General features: G+C 42.3%; 1 protein-coding gene across 1 annotated transcript in view; it reads right to left on the minus strand.

Moving 5' to 3' along the window:
• Positions 1–23,869, minus strand: part of LOC122941078 (neurotrypsin-like) — an 84,399-nt gene that overhangs the window by 60,075 nt on the left and 455 nt on the right. The window contains exon 2 of the mRNA XM_044298068.1: positions 105–150. Within this exon, the coding sequence (XP_044154003.1) occupies positions 105–150 (46 nt within the window). The remainder of the gene's footprint in view (positions 1–104; positions 151–23,869) is intronic.

Raw genomic sequence — 23,869 nt, forward strand, 5'->3', positions numbered from 1 at the left:
CACAATGTAAAAGTAATCTAAAAGTGAAATAAAGAGACAAATAACCTGGAAGAAGAGACGTTGTGACATGTTAGACGTGACTCGGGGCAGAGTCCTGTCCTTACCTGTAAGCAGCAGGTGCTTCTGGGCTTGGAGGGAATTTACGATATCCTAGGAATTTAGAAAATAGAAAATATATTCCAGTGAGATGAAAAAGCTACAGACAATAAGGAAAGGTGCATAGACGTGCTATATACAGTTGCAAGAAAAAGTATGTGAACCCTTTGGAATGATATGGATTTCTGCACAAATTGGTCATAAAATGTGATCTGGTCTTTAAGTCACATACTTTTTCTGGCAACTGTATATACATATATATATATTTATATACAAACGAAAAACGGAACAGCACCTCCTGAGACAAATCGCGGGTGCAGGCATACCGGGCAATAATACAATAAACGAAAAAAGTAGCAGCACACCACTATATGCACCAAGACTGGACAAACAAATACATGTATGAACAGGGTCAAATAAATGACAGCAATACTTACTGCAAATGCAGTAAAGAAGCTCTTAGCGCATATTATTGATCAAAAATATGTCGGGCCCACCTACCAGACGGCAAGGTAGCTTCTTATCAGGTGGGACCTACTCTAACATGGAGGGTCCAGCTCCATTTTCACTCTGATTTAAAACCACCAAGGGGTGGGGGATGGGCGAGGAGTGCTAAGTTCCAAAGAGGATGCCTGGTCCTCTATAATATACATACAAACGAAAAACGGAACAGCACCTCCTGAGACAAATCGCGGGTGCAGGCATACCGGGCAATAATACAATAAACGAAAAAAGTAGCAGCACACCACTATATGCACCAAGACTGGACAAACAAATACATGTATGAACAGGGTCAAATAAATGACAGCAATACTTACTGCAAATGCAGTAAAGAAGCTCTTAGCGCATATTATTGATCAAAAATATGTCGGGCCCACCTACCAGACGGCAAGGTAGCTTCTTATCAGGTGGGACCTACTCTAACATGGAGGGTCCAGCTCCATTTTCACTCTGATTTAAAACCACCAAGGGGTGGGGGATGGGCGAGGAGTGCTAAGTTCCAAAGAGGATGCCTGGTCCTCTATAATATACATACAAACGAAAAACGGAACAGCACCTCCTGAGACAAATCGCGGGTGCAGGCATACCGGGCAATAATACAATAAACGAAAAAAGTAGCAGCACACCACTATATGCACCAAGACTGGACAAACAAATACATGTATGAACAGGGTCAAATAAATGACAGCAATACTTACTGCAAATGCAGTAAAGAAGCTCTTAGCGCATATTATTGATCAAAAATATGTCGGGCCCACCTACCAGACGGCAAGGTAGCTTCTTATCAGGTGGGACCTACTCTAACATGGAGGGTCCAGCTCCATTTTCACTCTGATTTAAAACCACCAAGGGGTGGGGGATGGGCGAGGAGTGCTAAGTTCCAAAGAGGATGCCTGGTCCTCTATAATATACATACAAACGAAAAACGGAACAGCACCTCCTGAGACAAATCGCGGGTGCAGGCATACCGGGCAATAATACAATAAACGAAAAAAGTAGCAGCACACCACTATATGCACCAAGACTGGACAAACAAATACATGTATGAACAGGGTCAAATAAATGACAGCAATACTTACTGCAAATGCAGTAAAGAAGCTCTTAGCGCATATTATTGATCAAAAATATGTCGGGCCCACCTACCAGACGGCAAGGTAGCTTCTTATCAGGTGGGACCTACTTTAACATGGAGGGTCCAGCTCCATTTTCACTCTGATTTAAAACCACCAAGGGGTGGGGGATGGGCGAGGAGTGCTAAGTTCCAAAGAGGATGCCTGGTCCTCTATAATATACATACAAACGAAAAACGGAACAGCACCTCCTGAGACAAATCGCGGGTGCAGGCATACCGGGCAATAATACAATAAACGAAAAAAGTAGCAGCACACCACTATATGCACCAAGACTGGACAAACAAATACATGTATGAACAGGGTCAAATAAATGACAGCAATACTTACTGCAAATGCAGTAAAGAAGCTCTTAGCGCATATTATTGATCAAAAATATGTCGGGCCCACCTACCAGACGGTATTGCTGTCATTTATTTGACCCTGTTCATACATGTATTTGTTTGTCCAGTCTTGGTGCATATAGTGGTGTGCTGCTACTTTTTTCGTTTATTGTATTATTGCCCGGTATGCCTGCACCCGCGATTTGTCTCAGGAGGTGCTGTTCCGTTTTTCGTTTGTATGTATATTATAGAGGACCAGGCATCCTCTTTGGAACTTAGCACTCCTCGCCCATCCCCCACCCCTTGGTGGTTTTAAATCAGAGTGAAAATGGAGCTGGACCCTCCATGTTAGAGTAGGTCCCACCTGATAAGAAGCTACCTTGCCGTCTGGTAGGTGGGCCCGACATATTTTTGATCAATAATATGCGCTAAGAGCTTCTTTACTGCATTTGCAGTAAGTATTGCTGTCATTTATTTGACCCTGTTCATACATGTATTTGTTGGTCCAGTCTTGGTGCATATAGTGGTGTGCTGCTACTTTTTTCGTTTATTGTATTATTGCCCGGTATGCCTGCACCCGCGATTTGTCTCAGGAGGTGCTGTTCCGTTTTTCGTTTGTATGTATATTATAGAGGACCAGGCATCCTCTTTGGAACTTAGCACTCCTCGCCCATCCCCCACCCCTTGGTGGTTTTAAATCAGAGTGAAAATGGAGCTGGACCCTCCATGTTAGAGTAGGTCCCACCTGATAAGAAGCTACCTTGCCGTCTGGTAGGTGGGCCCGACATATTTTTGATCAATAATATGCGCTAAGAGCTTCTTTACTGCATTTGCAGTAAGTATTGCTGTCATTTATTTGACCCTGTTCATACATGTATTTGTTTGTCCAGTCTTGGTGCATATAGTGGTGTGCTGCTACTTTTTTCGTTTATTGTATTATTGCCCGGTATGCCTGCACCCGCGATTTGTCTCAGGAGGTGCTGTTCCGTTTTTCGTTTGTATGTATATTATAGAGGACCAGGCATCCTCTTTGGAACTTAGCACTCCTCGCCCATCCCCCACCCCTTGGTGGTTTTAAATCAGAGTGAAAATGGAGCTGGACCCTCCATGTTAGAGTAGGTCCCACCTGATAAGAAGCTACCTTGCCGTCTGGTAGGTGGGCCCGACATATTTTTGATCAATAATATGCGCTAAGAGCTTCTTTACTGCATTTGCAGTAAGTATTGCTGTCATTTATTTGACCCTGTTCATACATGTATTTGTTTGTCCAGTCTTGGTGCATATAGTGGTGTGCTGCTACTTTTTTCGTTTATTGTATTATTGCCCGGTATGCCTGCACCCGCGATTTGTCTCAGGAGGTGCTGTTCCGTTTTTCGTTTGTATGTATATTATAGAGGACCAGGCATCCTCTTTGGAACTTAGCACTCCTCGCCCATCCCCCACCCCTTGGTGGTTTTAAATCAGAGTGAAAATGGAGCTGGACCCTCCATGTTAGAGTAGGTCCCACCTGATAAGAAGCTACCTTGCCGTCTGGTAGGTGGGCCCGACATATTTTTGATCAATAATATGCGCTAAGAGCTTCTTTACTGCATTTGCAGTAAGTATTGCTGTCATTTATTTGACCCTGTTCATACATGTATTTGTTTGTCCAGTCTTGGTGCATATAGTGGTGTGCTGCTACTTTTTTCGTTTATCATATATTTATATATATATATATATATATATATATAAAAGCAGCATTGGTCAGTCATTGGGATATATGAATTTCATCTAAACATGGAAATGTATGTAAAAACAGCAAGTAGTAGGCTCATGTGCAACTTATTGCTTACACAATATTAGACATTTTTGTGGCTTTGAGATATTTTCCAATTTCCCATTAACATGACATGCCTAATACATGACATCGATTATGAAAAATATGACCTATTCCTACAGATATATACATATTTATGGAGCTATTACAGCTACTAAGGTAAAATGACTGACCTATGTCTTTTGCATTTACATCAAACTAATGTGACATTATCTCAAGGGTCATCATATGCCATAGGCAAATTACTTGAGAGGCCTGAAAAATGCCGATAAGATACAGACCAGACTGCTGCACTTAGGTTACAGCATGGGTCACCTTTGGTGAACCTACACTAATGTATTACTGAGTTGCATCTATATTCCAAAAATGTTTGCGTGGCTCATGGAAATTCTAATTTTATAAGTCTGGCCCACGTTTATCAAAAGTTACATCATTTTAGCCACTGTCTTATTTAAAGCTAGGCTAATTTATTTATGTGTACCAACTAATTTCTGACTCCATGTGCCCTACTCGATAAATTTTTCAAAACATACATCTTGGCCATTAACATTCACACTAAATGTATTTTTTTCTGTACTGGAGTAGGGGTGGAAAATTATTTTTTCACATTAATGGCTTAAAAAAGTTATACTTCATAGATGTATTAAATTAATAAGTATACTGTTAAATCAAAGCTCAAAAAAATCTTAAAAGAGGTTTACAGAGGTATAATATTGATTACTTGGCACTCAAACATGGAATGGAAACTGATAAAAAAAAAACATAAAAGTAACAAAGACTGCAAAGATGCATCCATACAAGATGTAATTTGCAATGGCAATTATTCATTGCAGATTCGCCACTAAATTTCCGACAAAATCTGCTCTAAAATCACAATGTTTTATATGCAATTTTTTTGGGAGATTTGCTGTGAATTTCACGCTATGCACTGCAAAATGTGAATATCAGCAAAACATAAATTGACATCCTACAGATTCATAATCCGCACAGCAGGTCATTTTCCATGCAGGTTCGGCACACAATTTTGAATAATGTTTGGATAAAATTTCATAAAATAGCATCCACTTTGCTCCTACGGTAAATGCTGCAGAATATCCGTGCTTTGTGGACATACCGTAGAGGTATGCTCACACTGAACAGAATGCTGCAAATGTTTGTGGCACACTTTACAATGGCATCATTTTAAACCAATGCTGTTTTTAACTTCTACAGTAAGTCTGCACAAAAATCGACATCATTTGGTACAGATTTATCTTGTGGGTTTCCCGGCTGATTTTCACCAGATTCCAAAACGGACCCATAGGGATGTTTCCTAATAATGGTCTTTACAAAGTAATACCTAAAGGCTGCAGAAAAATTGATAAAAATCACAGGATTAAGGCAAATGTTTAAAAAAAAAAAATACAAATAGACAATAATCCCTGTGCCCAGTGATATATGACAGTTTTCCATGGGCATTTTATATATTTTCTAAAACCTTGGCAACCAGCAATCCACACTCAATTTTTACTATGGCGCAAATGACTAAATTCTGGGGCACAATGTTTAATAAAAATGTTGCACAGCAGATTAACACACTATTTTGGAGTAAAATACACCATAAAACAGGTATATATAAAATAAATATATACAGAAATGTAGGCTTATAAGCTATAGCGCAGGGGACATGTATACAAAGTCAGACTAGCCCACCAGAATACCTCCAATAAAAGGTATGGCGTTGCTATTTGTAAGTGTAAATTGAATTACATTGCAATGTCACTATTAACTATGTAGCAGAAAGGCTGCAAAGAGCATCATTCACTCCACCGAACCTGATACTTTTGCATATTACAGAGAGAGCCCATTGATTTCAATGAAGAACTGTGGATCTATCTGGTCCTACCTTATCTAAGGGTATGGAATAAGTTGGGAAGACACCGAGCTCAGAGATATATAGTTTTATATTATTTGATGTGCATCTTCATATAATTACATGTAATTATATATTAAGTATAGCCACTGGGCTATTCAATAAAATGTATTGGTAGAGTTTCACATGCTGTTTGTTCTTTACTTTATTTCTTGTCCACCTCACTGAGTTAGTTGCACGTGCTCAGTTTAACTCTTCAACTGCCACCAGCTGTATCTATTGTTGAAGCTGTGGCAGTTACAAGGAAAGAGCTACAGCAGAAAGGACATGCCCCCTGAGCTGCCAGCCAGAAATAAAACTAGCAACAATCAGAGAAATAAATGGGGTGCTCTCTAGAACCATGAGAGGTGCAGGGCTGGTTCAAGCTTTTCTAGAAAGAAACTGACATGTACTATATGTTTCATATGTAATATTATGTGTTACATGTGTGCTATGTGGGTCTTATGCTACTGAGGAAACAGTAGCTGGGATATGACAAAAAAAAGGTACTGAACTAAAGAAAGCAAAATGGCTTGTGTACACAGGCCCTGGACATGGCAGTGATCTTCAGACCTCATAGTTGGAAGCAGGTAGGAAATAAAGGAGTGAACTGGGAAGTTACTGCTGAAAACAAAGCCAGTAATGATCCTGCAAGTAACTAGCTTGATAGTGGAGGTGACTGGTACTAATAATAAGTGTACGACACCTATGTGACTAGCTAGGGCATCTGAAGCCAAATATCACAGAGGAGTTAAGGCCACAGATAAGGGATAGAAAGAAGCTGCCAAGTTCATGCATTCTGGAAGCAACCAAGGCAGGTATAATAGTCAGACCTTTAACAAAGACCATCCAGCCTGCAGCCTGTAAGCAAACACGGTGTGAGAGACTGTGTGCAATACTTTGTATTTCATAGAAGATAATACCACAACTGAGAAGAATGTACACAGTGGTTGTGAAGATGGAGATAATGCAACCTGGGAGAAGTTGTTCAAAACTGTGCAGATTATGCAGTATTATGCCACATGGAAAGATAATGCCACATGGAAAGACATGCAGTCATCTTTATTAGTGTGGAGAGCAGAGCTAGAATGTCGACAACCAGGGAGCAACCCAAGCCAGAAGGAAAGTTGTTGCCACATAAAAAGACAGTGTACTTAATTAACCTGTTTCCTCTAATTAAGTATGTGCTATTATTGGGAGACTGTAATCACTAAGCTTGTTGCCTGTCAAAAGACTTGTAACCATTAAACCTGTTTTGCCACAAGAGACCAGTAAAAATTTCAATAAGTCACAACTGGGTTGTTTTGGCAGTGGGTGTGGAACTGCTGTGTCAACGAACTGATTTGAATTTGGGCTACTACTAAGGGCATAATCTTGGCGTTCCCTGGTTTTCATCCTTTAACCCCTGTACAGGGATCTGTAATTTTCTTCAGGGGAACCATCAGGCCACTACCTTCTGGAGTAGTTACTATGTGATTGACAGTTGACCCACAGGGGTCAGAGGTACCAGTGAGGAGCACAGAGGAGTCAGGCAAAATTGTAGTCATGAACTGGCTGAGGTCAGGGCTGGAGGAGTACACGCCATACAGTAAACAGGCCATGGTCAGGGCAGGCAGGAAGGGTCAATACGGAGGCCAGGCACAGGGTAGGAAGCAGCTAGAATCGAGTTAATAAGCATTTAGACAACCTATCGCTCAGGCGTGAATTAGGGTGAAAGCGAGCTAGCCTTCTAAGCCAGGGAGAGGCTTTTTGGGGGTGGGGGGACCACAGAAGACTTTGATGGCCGTGTGCAAGGAAACTGTAGAAGACCAGCGGGTCTGGGTCGCAGGAAGGACAACAGGAGGGTCAGTGGAGCGGCACCCATGCCCACCCAAGAGAGAGGAGCGGCGGCAGGCATGGGCTGCCAATTTAACAGCCTGTTTCCATCCCACCTAGAGTTGGGAGCCACACACACCACTCAGGACCCAAAAAATTTTGGCTGTAAGGGTTGACTCCCTTACATGCTGAATTAAATGCATCCCCCCTCTATAATGTACTGCCCACAAAAAGCTAGCACAGGAGACCTGACAGAACCACTTCATTTTCCCATTGTGGCGGAGCTGCAGGGTTACTAAACACTTGTTGTCAGGTTCTCCCATGTATCACAGCTGTTTTCTGGTGGATTCCAGGGGAGCACACAGATAGCATATGGCCCCATAGCTAAATTTAGTAAGTTTGCCACCCTGAGAGATTGGAGATGAATTTACAATCTTTTAACAGCAAAAAAATATAATAATAAAATACGTTCATACACTTTACCAAACCTGTATGTCAGAAAAAGTAGAACAGGTCCTTTATAGATATGGAGCTCAATCTCCATATGTATTTCTCAGTGTATTTTCACCAGGGAACTGGTATAAATACATTGATAAATCTCCTCCCATACAGATCTAAACCCTCTGCTTCCCTTCTTTTAATATATTTTAAAACTGTCTGCCTACACCCACAAGTAGGGGATATTCAACGCTTAGTAAGTTGTACCGTTGTAAAATTCCTATGCACTGAGCTCCCTCTAGTGACAGCAGAATGTCAATGCCACCTCCCGTCACCAAGGCCCCATAGGTCTGGCTCCATGGTAAATACTGTAGATATCTTACCATCAGGGGCCTTTGTAACAAAAAAGGCTGTTCCAAAGCAGACAATCCCCTACGGCAAACCAGGCACATGCATAGCAAATATACAAATTGGGGCCACTTTTATTTTCAAGCATAGTACAAGGGAATTGGTGACCATATAAATTGCCATATTGGTCACATTTACAATACACACAGTATCAACAAAATAACAACGTGCTCAGTGCTGTAGATTTGTGACTCGTGCAAAAGATCCACTTTTTCCACTGTAATTAGTTGATTTAAAGGGGTTGTCCCACTTTGCTTTTTTAATCTTATCAGCAGTAGATGTCCTGATAACTTCCTGGTTCTCAGGCAGTTGAGTGAAGGCCACGCCTCCTCATGACTCACCCTGCGTGCTCGTTCATGTGTATGAGGTCATCCACATGGAGCCGTATGTGAGGTCCCGCCCCCCCCCCCAGTATAATAAACATTGAGTGCGGCCCCCCCCCCCCAGTATAATATACATTTAGTGCGCCCCCCCCCCAGTATAATATACATTCAGTGCGGCCGCCCCCCCCCCAGTATAATATACATTCAGTGCGGCCACCCCCCCCCCAGTATAATATACATTCAGTGCGGCCACCCCCCCCCCCCCCCCAGTATAATATACATTCAGTGCGGCCACCCCCCCCCCCAGTATAATATACATTCAGTGCGGCCACCCCCCCCAGTATAATATACATTCAGTGCGGCCACCCCCCCCCCCCCAGTATAATATACATTCAGTGCGGACCCCCCCAGTATAATATACATTGGTGGCGCAGTGGGAAGTGCCAATGAGGGTTAAAAAAATAAATAAAAAATTAACTCACCTCCTCCAATTGTTCGCGCAGCTGCCGGTCTCCTGTTCTATCTTTAGGACCTGTGAAAGGACCTTTGGTGACATCACTGTGGTCATCACATGGTACATCATATGATCCATCACCATGGTAATGGACCATGTGATTAGCTCAGTGACGTCACCAAAGGTCCTTTCACAGGTCCTAAAGATAGAACAGGAGACCGGCAGCTGCGCGAACAATTGGAGGAGGTGAGTTAATTTTTTATTTATTTTTTTAACCCTCATTGGCACTTCCCACTGCGCCACCAATGTATATTATACTGGGGGGGTCCGCACTGAATGTATATTATACTGGGGGGGGGGTGGCCGCACTGAATGTATATTATACTGGGGGGGGTGGCCGCACTGAATGTATATTATACTGGGGGGGGGGGGGGTGGCCGCACTGAATGTATATTATACTGGGGGGGGGGGGGGGTGGCCGCACTGAATGTATATTATACTGGGGGGGGGGGGGGGGGCGCACTGCGCCACCAATGTTAATACAAATGCAGGAGGTGGGTGCCGGAGTGAAATAGCCGGCACCCGACCTCTATGATAGGGGGCTGCGATCAGCGGCAGTTAACCCCTAAGGTCCCGCTCCCTGTCATAGAGGTCGGGTGCCGGCTATTTGATTCCGGCACCCGCCTGCTGTATTTGCGCATGCGCGGGCGTGCGCGTACTTGTAGGAATGGAGAGGCGGCCCGAGTACTTGTTCAGCCGTTGTGCGCAGGCGCGGCACAGCGATGCGGCCGGACGAAAGAGGCCGTATCCATGGGATACAGAAAACAACAAAGGAATCGCTTTACATGATTTTTTGAATGAAAGGTAGCTTTTGGATAATAACATGGATAGGAAGATATGTTGTGTGGGGGTAAATAGATTAGATAAAACCTATTTTATGAAGTGGGACAACCCCTTTAATCAGTAATCCAATTTACAAGTTGCAAAACTTAAGGGGGTGGTCTGGCCTAGGAGCTGGTAATGGACAGAACCAGTGGCAATTAAAAAAACACTCACATGTCTGCATCCCCATTGCCACACGCCGCTGCCACATTTCCAGCCACTTCTGGTCCCTGGCAGACCAAAAGTGGTTTGGTCCCATGCCTACGACAGCCAATTACTGGTTTCAGCTGTCACTTGCTTGAACTGTATCACTAGCACATCGTTCTAGCACATGAGACTGACAACTGACAATCTTTTTTTTTTTTTTTTTTTCTTTCATTAAGTACAAAGTAACAAGTGAAAATACCATAACATTACATTAGAGCTATATAACGTCAGGTTCACGGGGTGCTGCGACTACTTATATTTTGCAGCTTGTGACCTGCTAGAATGCTCCTAGCTGACAGTGTTACTGGAAGTACTCTCTAAATGTGGCCAATGTATATATATAACACTTGAATAATTTATATATAACAGCAGATATGCATTTGTCAGTTATCATTATGACTATATATATTCTAAATTTGTAGTTATCTGCATAACATAGTGAAATAATGCCTGCATCTTACAGATGATGTTTCAGAATTAGGGACATGCTCAAACAGCAATTCTCGCATATAATGGGAATATTGCATTGTACCTTTTAGCTGTGGGAACTATCTGAAAATAGAGCAAGATCAGTGTTCCCTGTTAGCAAGCTATAGGCTGCATTACAACAATCTATACTGCTGGTGGCTACTCACTACAGTATGGTGGTCTCTGTTGAGCTGTACATTATATTCAGTTGTGACTCCATTTTACGCTATGGGCAATACAGAAACAGCCTAAGCATGCTTACTTTCTCCCATATCTCCCATTAAGGGTCCATTCACACGCCCGTATGAATGGGTACGCACCCGTTCCGCAATTTTGCGGAACGGGTGCAGACCCATTTATTTCAATGGGGCTGCAAAAGATGCAGACAGCACACTGTGTGCTGTTCGCATCCGTAGTTCCATTCTACCGCCCTGCAAAAAAGATAGAGCATGTCCTATTATTGTCCACAACCACGGACAAGAATAGGCATTTCTATCACAGGGCCGGCTATGTGCAGTCCGCAAAATGCGGAACGCACATGGCCGGTGTCCATGTTTTACGGAGCCACAATTTTCGGACTGCAAAACACTTGTGGGCTTGTGAATGTACCCTTACTTTAATAGAGTGCACATGTGTGGCCACCTTACCACTATAAGGCTACATGCATCAGTTCAAAACTGACACACTGTCCGTTTTTCATGGCCATTTTTAAACCATTTGTGCATCCATTTTCTGGCGGTCTGTCCGTTTTTAATCGCCGTTTTCCATTTGTTTTTCATGGACGTTAAAAATGGCCATGAAAAACGGATGAATTTCAATAAAAATCTTTAAATCTAAAAATTTTTAAATAAAAATCATAACCCCTGCAGTGCCCTCACTAGGGATCGACCAATATTGATTTTGTTAGAGCCAATACCGATAACCTGTGAACTTTCAGGCCGATAGCCGATAACTTATACCGATATTCCCTATTTACCCTAATAGAGCTCTATTAGGGTGAATAGGATCTTCCACTCTCCCTGCTGCCCTGTGCATAGAACACACAGCAGCAGGGAGCTTACCATGGCAGCCAGGGCTTCAGTGGCATCCTGGCTGCCATGGTAACCGATCGGAGCCCCGCGATTACACTGCTGGGCCTCCGATCAGAACTGCCACCAATGAAATTACTTAGGTTGGGGGGGGGCGGACCCTGTGGCCACTGCCACCAATGACTTTAATACTGGGGGGTGGGGGCGCACTGCGCCACCAATGATAATTAACCTTTAATACAGATACAGGAGGCGGGTACAGCCGGCACCCGCCTCCTGTATTTGTATTAAAATTATCATTGGTGGCACAGTAGCCAGGCACCTGCTATGCTGGCTGCTTGACTCTGGGGAGGACACTCAGGAGGAAAAGGAGGCTGCTGCCGTTTGCCGAGCACACTAGCTGAGACGGCGCAGCGGTAAACCCTCCCCTGTCCCTCCTCCTGCTTTAATATTAGCCAGACATTCATTGGTGGCAGTGAAGTGGGCAGCTTAAGAGCCCGCTCATTTTATTGAGCTCTGTGGCGGCCCTCCCTCCTTCTCCACTGACTCTGGCCACTGAACATGGCGGCGCGCGCCAAGCGCCATGTTTTCTCATAAGAGAGCAGCGCTGGACGCATTATCGTCAAGGTTAGGTGCCGATACCGAACTTTGAAAATCATGAATATCGGCCGATGATATCGGTAAATCCGATAATCGGTCAAACCTTAGCCCTCAGTACACATAATGTTCCACATAATGGCCCCCAGCAGTAATAATACGCCTTATGGTGGCCCCCATCTGTAATAATGTCGCCCCTTGGTGGCACTAATCTGTAATAATGTCCTCCATGGTGCCCCCCATCTGTAATAATGCCCCCCATAGTGGCCCCCAGCAGTAATAATACGCCTTATGGTGGCCCCCATCTGTAATAATGTCGCCCCTTGGTGGCACTAATCTGTAATAATGTCCTCCATGGTGCCCCCCATCTGTAATAATGCCCCCCATAGTGGCCCCCAGATGTAATGTTTTGTTAGCAAAAAAGGATTTAAAAAAAAAAATACTCACCTCATCCACTTGCACGTGCAGAAGCAGTCACTCCTTTCTTCATTGAAAAGGACCTGCACTAAGCTTGATGACGTCACCGTGCACTCCCAGCATGAGCACTTGTGTCACGGACGTACCGAGACATACAGACATTCCCGCGACAGGTGGCAGGAGATCTGAAAGCCTGGCAACACGTGGTTTGATCTGATATGTTTTACTTTTAGATAAAATGACGTCTGTGTTGTTTCTGGTGCTTGCTACACCTTCTTTCCCCAGGTGTGGCTATTGTGGTCATTTTACCTTCTCTATTTATTGTTGTTTCTCCCACTATGCTATGCAGTTTATAGCTTCTGTTGGACTTGTGGTTAGCTTGTGTTTGGTTCTTGGCTGAGTTCCTGGTGCTACCATAACTTTATTAAAGATAAGTGTTTCCGTCTCCCTTTTGTATTTTGTTTTGATATATGTGTCTGTTGCCTTTCCCTGTTGTTTATCATTATAAACGCCAATGGCCAATATGGAGGCCATTATGAATACTAGGGCACTACTGGAGGCATTATAGATGCTTGAAGACATTGCGTTTTGGACTGGAAAGAAAAGAAAAGAGAATGACTTCAGTTCCAGTCAAAGGAGATATCTCCTGTAATTAAGTGGATTTACCTGCATTGTATTCTTTGTGTATGCACTAACTGGTGTCTACCACTGCTGTGGTGGTAATATTGCTCTTTGTATAGTACATCATGTGCAGTATTGGTATAGTGTATATCGGTATTGGTATAGTCACTGTGAGGTGGTAATACATGTTATCATGGTCTTGGCAGTATTATTTTTCTCTTATACGGTGTTATTGTTGGTAATGTTGGTTATTGTATAGTGTTTTTTATTCATTATCAGTATGGTGGTGACATTCTGATCATATGTGGTCATTATGTAATGGTATTATTTGCACTTTATATAGTTTTATTATTGGTAATATTGGTCTTGTTATACTGTAGAGTGTGGCTGTATAAAAAGTGGCATGTCCAAAAGTTAGGTGGCAAAATACTTGGCTTGCCCTAGGCTCTGGTAACCCACTGGTGCTCTCTTGGAACCACATGCAATGCATTTCTTGCTAACTACTTTTCTTTTCCTCTGTTGTAGGCTTCCATTGTTATGGTGGCCATCTTGCAGACTGGATGTGCTATGGTGTAATGAGGCAGTCAATGGTTATAAAACCACTGCTGTACATTTGCTATTTCATGGGGGTACTGCTTCAGGATGCCTCTGTTCTAAGGGCATTATTGTAGGCTGCCACTAAAGTGAGAGCTCCATGTTAGATGGCTCTTATATAGATACACTCTTTTCCTATAAATCGAAATGTGCACTCACTCCATCCCCCTACACATCCACAGTCCTTTATGATGGGTCTAAGCCATGTGAACTAAGATGGTGCCCTCCCATTGCCCCAGAGTTCAAAGAAAAATCAAGACAATGACAACCATTACTAGTAAAAAGTACAAAATACAATGTAATATGATGTTAGTTCGGCAATATTTGAATGATGGTAGCCTTGTGGGTTGTTCTGTGACTTCTCTTTGACTGGAGGTACTTTGCTTAGAAACTTTGAGGAACACTGGACGATCTGGCTTTGAATAGATGCTAAAGGGACCAACCAACAACTATTGTTTCTTTTCCAATGCATTGACAGATATGTCCCTTTGTACTAAGACTCAGATAATGTCCTGGACATAAACAATGGATTTACGCTAGCGCTAGGCATGAAGCAACCATAAAAGGTTTCACATGGATGAATCCTATCCAGAACAACTCTTGTTTTTGTGAGTTAAATATCACATATAGAGTAATTGTATATAAGAAATCTCTAGCAGCTTTCTATGTCTATACCATGACATTTTCTTACCTAACTGACCATTCAGGAAAGGCTAAATGCAAAGATCACACAATACTTTTTGGTGGCCTAAGAGTGAAGATAGTACATTATGGTTCTTTTTACCGTCAAATGAAAAGACAGTGATAAGACCTGCAATTTTTCCATAACTCTTGCTTCCTATTGTGACTCAAGAACAGGGTCATTTTAGTCCGTATCCTAATGTAAAGTCAACAAACAGCATGTCCTCATGTGCTATCATGTAGTTTTGTCTCCTATGTCAAGTATGCAGAAGTTGTGTCTATAAACACTGTGAGCTTAGGTCAAAGCAGAATAGAGGTTAGGACAGGCCCGGTATGAACTTATATGATTTCACTGCCTTGCATGCTATAAATACAACATAAAAAACCTGAGAGTCTGAGACCAATAGAGGCTTGTTCACGCGACCGTATGGCCTTTTCAGTGTTTTGCGGTCCGTTGTTCCGTTTTTTGTTTCCGTTGTGTTTTTGTTCTGTTTTTCCGTATGGCATATACAGTAACAGTAATTACATAGAAAACTTTGGGCTGGGCATAAAATTTTCAATAGATGGTTCCACAAAAACGGAATGGATACGGAAGACATACGGATGCATTTCCGTAGGTGTTTCGTTTTTTGGGCGGACCCATTGACTTGAATGGAGCCACGGAACGTGATTTGCGGACAATAATAGGACAAGACTCAAAATGTAGCGGAATGGAAATGTGGACATATGGAAACGGAACGCTCACGGAGTACATTCATTTTTTTTTTTGCAGACCCATAAAAATGAATGGTTCAGTATATGGACCGTTTACGGAACGCAAAAAACGGCCCGCATACGGAACGCAAAAAACGTTAGTATGAACATGCCCTTATACATACTTTTAGGCCTGTTTCACACTACAATTTTTTTTTTCCATTTACGGGCCATTTTTTGCGTTCCATATACGGTCCGTATACAGAACCAATCATTTCAATGGTCCGGCAAAAAAAACTGAATGTACTGCATATGCAGTCCATTTCCATATTTCCGTTCTGTTGAAAGATAGAACATGTCCTATTATTGCCCGCAAATCACATTCCGTGGCTCTAATCAAGTCAATGGATCCGCAAAAAAAACACATACGGAAATGCATCTGTATGTCTTCCGTGTCCGTTCCGTTTTTGCGGAACCATCTATTGAAAATGTTATGCCTAGCCCATTTTTTTTCTATGTAAATATTGTATACTGTATATGCCATACGGAAAAAACGGAACGAAAAAACGGAACAGAAACAAAAATTAGAACAAAAATCCGTGAAAAACAGACCGCAAAACACTGAAAAAGCCATACGGTCGTGTGAAAGAGGCCTTAATCATTGCTACTTATGCAGCAGTTACAATTTTTCTTACACTAGTTGGTGGGGGCCCCAACTTATTTTGCTATATGGATTATAGTTACGCCCCTATACTGTGGTGCTTCTAAAACTGTAAGGCAGACACCGGTCTGCAGATGAGGCAGGCAGCTGTCTGTAGATGAGGTGCTGGCCTAATTATTATCCGAGTCATGTCTCAAGGCCTGTCTCAAGGTCAAACACTGACTTATAGGATAGCTGCCTTACATCTGGTGGCATCAGAGGCAGAGCTTGTTAGGAGCTAATTTGCATAACTTCTTCCCAGAATTCCAGAGGAGCATGTATGGCCTATAAGCTTCCTCACACGGTTTAGGGGCTCTCCATAAGGAGATATGGTATCCTTCAAATCATTTATGTGCCAAATTCCAAACCAAGGAGTTTATTTCTTATTTCAGGGTGGTGGGTCAATCATATGATAAAATAAAGCGGTTTTCTGGGATTACTATGGTTTTTAACAGATATGCTCATGTAGTTGCTTACTTAGTGTACAATTCTCCCTCCTTTTATCAATTTGGACTCTCCTGACCTGTTTTCACCATGTAAACAAATTACTCTTGTTGGTTTCCATCCTGTATGTAGCACTTCCTGTTGCTGTTTCCAACCGAACCCATGATGCAGTTCTCCTCTGTCTGCCACAGCTCCAGCACCGCCCCTAACAGCTAGTTGATAGCTCCTCCCACCATCTAATTACATAGACACCTCCCTATCACTGCCCCTGCTGCTTTGACATGCCTATGGACAAGACATCGCAGGAAATGAGAAAGAGATGTATGGACATGGTCATGTGACCACAGCCCAAAACAGAAGATAGGTAAAAGAAACACATTACATCATTACAGCTACCTTCATAAATAATTATTTTGAAGGATCTTGAGACAAACTGGAAAATCTTTTTAAAACCACAATGGTGTATATTAATCACCACACTGGAAGAGGCACAAATCTAAAATACCCTTCTCCAATGCATCTCTTCCACTGGTTCTCAGTTTAAGAAAGGAGCAGGCAGGCAGACATTGGTAAGTACCTGTTTCAATTACCTATAATTAGATCAAGTGCAGCAGTCACTGATTAACTATAGAGTGAATACTGACTAAACTACAAGTGCAGCAGTCACTGATTACCTATAGAGTGAATACTGACTAAACTACAAGTGCAGCGGTCACTGATTACCTATAGAGTGAATACTGACTAAACTACAAGTGCAGCAGTCACTGATTACCTATAGAGTGAATACTGACTAAACTACAAGTGCGGCGGTCACTAATTACCTATAGAGTGAATACTGACTAAACTACAAGTGCAGCAGTCACTGATTACCTATAGAGTGAATACTGACTAAACTGCAAGTGCAGTGGTAACTGATTACCAATAGAGTGAATACTGACTAAACTGCAAGTGCAGCGGTCACTCATTACCAATAGAGTGAATACTGACTAAACTACAAGTGCAGCGGTCACTGATTACCTATAGAGTGAATACTGACTAAACTGCAAGTGCAGTGGTAACTGATTACCAATAGAGTGAATACTGACTAAACTACAAGTGCAGCAGTCACTGATTACCTATAGAGTGAATACTGACTAAACTGCAAGTGCAGCAGTCACTGATTACCTATAGAGTGAATACTGACTAAACTACAAGTGCAGCGGTCACTGATTACCTATAGAGTGAATAGTGACTAAACTACAAGTGCAGCAGTCACTGATTACCTATAGAGTGAATACTGACTAAACTACAAGTGCGGCGGTCACTAATTACCTATAGAGTGAATACTGACTAAACTACAAGTGCAGCAGTCACTGATTACCTATAGAGTGAATACTGACTAAACTGCAAGTGCAGTGGTAACTGATTACCAATAGAGTGAATACTGACTAAACTGCAAGTGCAGCGGTCACTCATTACCAATAGAGTGAATACTGACTAAACTACAAGTGCAGCGGTCACTGATTACCTATAGAGTGAATACTGACTAAACTGCAAGTGCAGTGGTAACTGATTACCAATAGAGTAAATACTGACTAAACTACAAGTGCAGCAGTCACTGATTACCTATAGAGTGAATACTGAGTAAACTGCAAGTGCAGCGGTCACTGATTACCTATAGAGTGAATACTGACTAAACGACAAGTGCAGCGGTCACTGATTACCTATAGAGTGAATACTGACTAAACTGCAAGTGCAGTGGTAACTGATTACCAATAGAGTGAATACTGACTAAACTGCAAGTGCAGCAGTCACTGATTACCAATAGAGTGAATACTGACTAAATTACAAGTGCAGCGGTCACTGATTACCTATAGAGTGAATACTGACTAAACTGCAAGTGCAGTGGTAACTGATTACCAATAGAGTGAATACTGACTAAACTGCAAGTGCAGCGGTCACTGATTACCTATAGAGTGAATACTGACTAAACTACAAGTGCAGCAGTCACTGATTACCTATAGAGTGAATACTGACTAAACTGCAAGTGCAGCGGTCACTGATTACCAATAGAGTGAATACTGACTAAACTACAAGTGCAGCGGTCACTGATTACCTATAAAGTGAATACTGACTAAACTGCAAGTGCAGTGGTAACTGATTACCAATAGAGTGAATACTGACTAAACTGCAAGTGCAGCGGTAACTGATTACCTATAGAGTGAATACTGACTAAACTACAAGTGCAGCGGTCACTCATTACCAATAGAGTGAATACTGACTAAACTACAAGTGCAGCAGTCACTGATTACCTATAGAGTGAATACTCACTAAACTATAAGTGCAGCAGTCACTGATTACCTACAGAGTGAATACTGACTAAACTGCAAGTGCAGTGGTAACTGATTACCTATAGAGTGAATACTGACTAAACTGCAAGTGCAGCGGTCACTGATTACCAATAGAGTGAATACTGACTAAACTGCAAGTGCAGCAGTCACTGATTACCAATAGAGTGAATACTGACTAAACTGCAAGTGCAGCAGTCACTGATTACCTATAGAGTGAATACTGACTAAACTGCAAGTGCAGCGGTCACTAATTACCTATAGAGTGAATACTGACTAAACTACAAGTGCAGCAGTCACTGATTACCTATAGAGTGAATACTGACTAAACTGCAAGTGCAGTGGTAACTGATTACCAATAGAGTGAATACTGACTAAACTGCAAGTGCAGCGGTCACTCATTACCAATAGAGTGAATACTGACTAAACTACAAGTGCAGCGGTCACTGATTACCTATAGAGTGAATACTGACTAAACTGCAAGTGCAGTGGTAACTGATTACCAATAGAGTGAATACTGACTAAACTGCAAGTGCAGCGGTCACTCATTACCTATAGAGTGAATACTGACTAAACTACAAGTGCAGCAGTCACTCATTACCAATAGAGTGAATACTGACTAAACTACAAGTGCAGCAGTCACTGATTACCTATAGAGTGAATACTCGCTAAACTGCAAGTGCAGCAGTCACTGATTACCTATAGAGTGAATACTGACTAAACTGTAAGTGCAGTGGTAACTGATTACCTATAGAGTGAATACTGACTAAACTACAAGTGCAGCAGTCACTGATTATCTATAGAGTGAATACTGACTAAACTACAAGTGCAGCAGTCACTGATTACCTATAGAGTGAATACTGACTAAACTGCAAGTGCAGCGGTCACTGATTACCTATAGAGTGAATATTGACTAAACTACAAGTGCAGTGGTAACTGATTACCTATAGAGTGAATACTGACTAAACTACAAGTGCAGCAGTCACTGATTACCTATAGAGTGAATACTGACTAAACTGCAAGTGCAGCGGTCACTGATTACCTATAGAGTGAATACTGACTAAACTGCAAGTGCAGCAGTCACTGATTACCTATAGAGTGAATACTGACTAAACTGCAAGTGCAGCAGTCACTGATTACCTATAGAGTGAATACTGACTAAACTACAAGTGCAGCAGTCACTGATTACCTATAGAGTGAATACTGACTAAACTGCAAGTGCAGCTGTAAATGATTACCTATAGAGTGAATAATGACTAAACTGCAAGTGCAGCAGTCACTGATTACCTATAGAGTGAATACTGACTAAACTGCAAGTGCAGCGGTCACTGATTACCTATAGAGTGAATACTGACTAAACTACAAGTGCAGCAGTCACTGATTACCTATAGAGTGAATACTGACTAAACTACAAGTGCAGCTGTAACTGATTACCTATAGAGTGAATACTGACTAAACTACAAGTGCAGCAGTCACTGATTACCTATAGAGTGAATACTGACTAAACTGCAAGTGCAGCTGTAAATGATTACCTATAGAGTGAATACTGACTAAACTGCAAGTGCAGCAGTCACTGATTACCTATAGAGTGAATACTGACTAAACTGCAAGTGCAGCAGTCACTGATTACCTATAGAGTGAATACTGACTAAACTGCAAGTGCAGCGGTCACTGATTACCTATAGAGTGAATACTGACTAAACTGCAAGTGCAGCAGTCACTGATTACCTATAGAGTGAATACTGACTAAACTGCAAGTGCAGCGGTCACTGATTACCTATAGAGTGAATACTGACTAAACTGCAAGTGCAGCTGTAACTGATTACCTATAGAGTGAATACTGACTAAACTACAAGTGCAGCAGTCACTGATTACCTATAGAGTGAATACTGACTAAACTGCAAGTGCAGCTGTAAATGATTACCTATAGAGTGAATACTGACTAAACTGCAAGTGCAGCAGTCACTGATTACCTATAGAGTGAATACTGACTAAACTGCAAGTGCAGCGGTCACTGATTACCTATAGAGTGAATACTGACTAAACTACAAGTGCAGCTGTAAATGATTACCTATAGAGTGAATAATGACTAAACTGCAAGTGCAGCAGTCACTGATTACCTATAGAGTGAATACTGACTAAACTGCAAGTGCAGCTGTAAATGATTACCTATAGAGTGAATACTGACTAAACTGCAAGTGCAGCAGTCACTGATTACCTATAGAGTGAATACTGACTAAACTGCAAGTGCAGCAGTCACTGATTACCTATAGAGTGAATACTGACTAAACTGCAAGTGCAGTGGTAACTGATTACCTATAGCGTGAATACTGACTAAACTGCAAGTGCAGCGGTAAGTGCACCTGTGCAAGGGGAGTGCACCTGTGTAAGCTAGTAACCATGATCAGGGTAAATTTGTAGCCTCTAGATCAGGCATCCTCAAACTGCGGCCCTCCAGCTGTTGCAAAACTACAACTCCCAGCATGCCCGAATAGCCTACAGGTATCAGCCTACAGCAGGGCATTGTGGGAATTGTAGTTTTACAACAGCTGGAGGGCCGCAGTTTGAGGATGCCTGCTCTAGATAAAAAAAAAAAACTCAATGGGTCCATTCACTGAAAGCAAGACAAGATCTTGTAAATGGTGATCACAAAGTCGCAGAACTTTTCATAATACAATGAATCATCTTTATCTAAAACCAAGGCTGCAAACAATGTGTTTAAACATCCTGGTTGCTTGGATGACTTTATAGCATATGAACCCACGTGTGAACAGCACATGGTGCTACCTGAAAACCAATGCTGAGGGCCACCTTCATAGGCACATGGTCATTATTAATCCATACACTGTGATGCCATGATTGAACTGGGCAGCATCTGAAAGTCCTCGAAGGGTTGGTTCAGATGGGCATCAAATGCAGCAGAATTTGATGTGCAAAATCTGTAGCAGTTACAGTACAAGCAAAGTGGGTGTGATTTTAGAAATCTCATCCACACACTGTGGAGACAACGTAATCGCAATGTAATCTGATTTTCAGACAATTTAGGCTGCAGTCGAAGACCCATGACAATCTCGTCAGTGATGCCGCTGCAGAAATCAGCCTATTGACAGCTGTATAAGTAAAATATGTATTCAATGAGCTTCGTCTTGTGGCATCCGCCGGCAGCCAGATCTGTCTAATGCATTCCATGGAATTGTGAAGGGTTGTATACTGGGCTGGGCACTCTGCTGGATCAGTTTACGTGGGGGTACTTTGCTGGCCATATTGCTTATGGGGGGGCTTCATTTTAATGTCTCTGTTAGGGCTCATGAATACAACCGTATGGCTTTTTCAGTGTTTTGCAGGCCGTTTTTAACGGATCCGTTTTTTGTTTCAATAGTGTTTCCGGTTCCATTCCGTTTTTCCGTTCCGTTTTTCCGTATGGCATATACAGTATACAGTAATTACATACGAAAAATTGGGCTGGGATACCATTTCCAATAGATGGTTCCGCAAAAACGGAACCGATACGGAAGACATAGGGAGTACATTCTGTATGTGTTCCGTTTTTTTTTTGCAGACCCATTGACTTGAATGTAGCCACGGAATGTGATTTGCGGGTAATAATAGGACGTGTTCTATCTTTGAACGGAACGGAAAAACGGAAATACAGAAACGCAATGCACACAGAGACAATTCATATTTTTTTGCTGACCCATTAAAATGAATGGTTCAGTAAAAGTAACTCATGCTGAACTGAAAAAACGGCCAGTATACTGAACGCAAAAAACGTTTGTGTGCATGAGCCCTTAAGGCTACTTTCACATCTGCATTATATCGTCCAGTTTTGAGGTATGGCACATGGTTTCAAAACCACAGCATAACGCTTCCGTTTTGTCCTTATTCATTGTCAACGGGGGCAAAACTGAACAAACCCGAACGGAATGCACCAGAATGCATTCCGTTCCGGTTTGTTGCGTTCCCATGCTGGACACAAAACTGCTGCTTGCAGCTTTTTTGTGTGCGGCATGGAAAACTGAGCATGCCACTGATCCGGCACCAAAAACCATGTAAGTCAATGGTGTGGGATCCAGTTTTTAGGGACACGAAAACTTACACTGGTTTTAGTGCTGGATCTGGCATTTTCATCGTCTATATCAGGCATCCTCAAACTGCGGCCCTCCAGCTGTTGCAAAACTACAACTCCCAGCATGCCCGAACAGCGTACAGGTAGCAGCCTACAGCAGGGCATTGTGGGAGTTGTAGTTTTACAACAGCTGGAGGGCAGCAGTTTGAGGATGCCTGGTCTATATAATACAACCGGATCCTTTCTGAATGGATACGGCTGGTTGTATTATAATAACGGAAGCGTTTTGCTGCGATTTTGAGATCCCATGCCGGATCTGAAAACTGGACAGCAAAAGCACAGATGATAAAGTAGCCCTAATGGAGACACCTTGGCTGCAGTTATGGCAGTGTGGCCTGTACTTCGTCTCTGTGTCTCCAGTCTTCGTACGTACAAGACAGTTGTTTAGCTTGAAAACTGATGACGTTAAGGGCTCGGCTACACAACGAAATTTGTAGTGTGCCGTTTATGTCGCAGCAATGTCGTGCAACATTTTCTGTCATGATAGTCAATGGTGTCGCACTGCTACATGCTGCGACTGTGACGGAAGAGTGGCACTAAAATCCATCCAAGTTAGATTTTTGTGCGTCTGATGTGCCGCAGTCACAGCATTTCGCGGTACGACACCATTGACTATCATAACAAAAAATGTCGCAGTGTAGCTGTACCCGTCGTGTAGCCATACCCTATCATCCAATCTGCAGCATCCTAGAGAATTCATACATGGTTACCCCTCAGAAGTATAAAACTAATTTAGCTGAGTGCCCGCAGGAGCGGGGAGCTTACGGATTCCATAGGGAACTCATACCCATCCCTCTATTCCCTAGTAATCGCCGTGTACAGTTTTATTGGGAATGTAAGTGGTTATCACCAATTTCCAAATGAAGCTAGCCGTTCTACTTTCTGATGT

The sequence above is a fragment of the Bufo gargarizans genome, chromosome 6 (genome assembly GCF_014858855.1).
Source record: "Bufo gargarizans isolate SCDJY-AF-19 chromosome 6, ASM1485885v1, whole genome shotgun sequence".
NCBI lineage: Eukaryota > Metazoa > Chordata > Amphibia > Anura > Bufonidae > Bufo > Bufo gargarizans.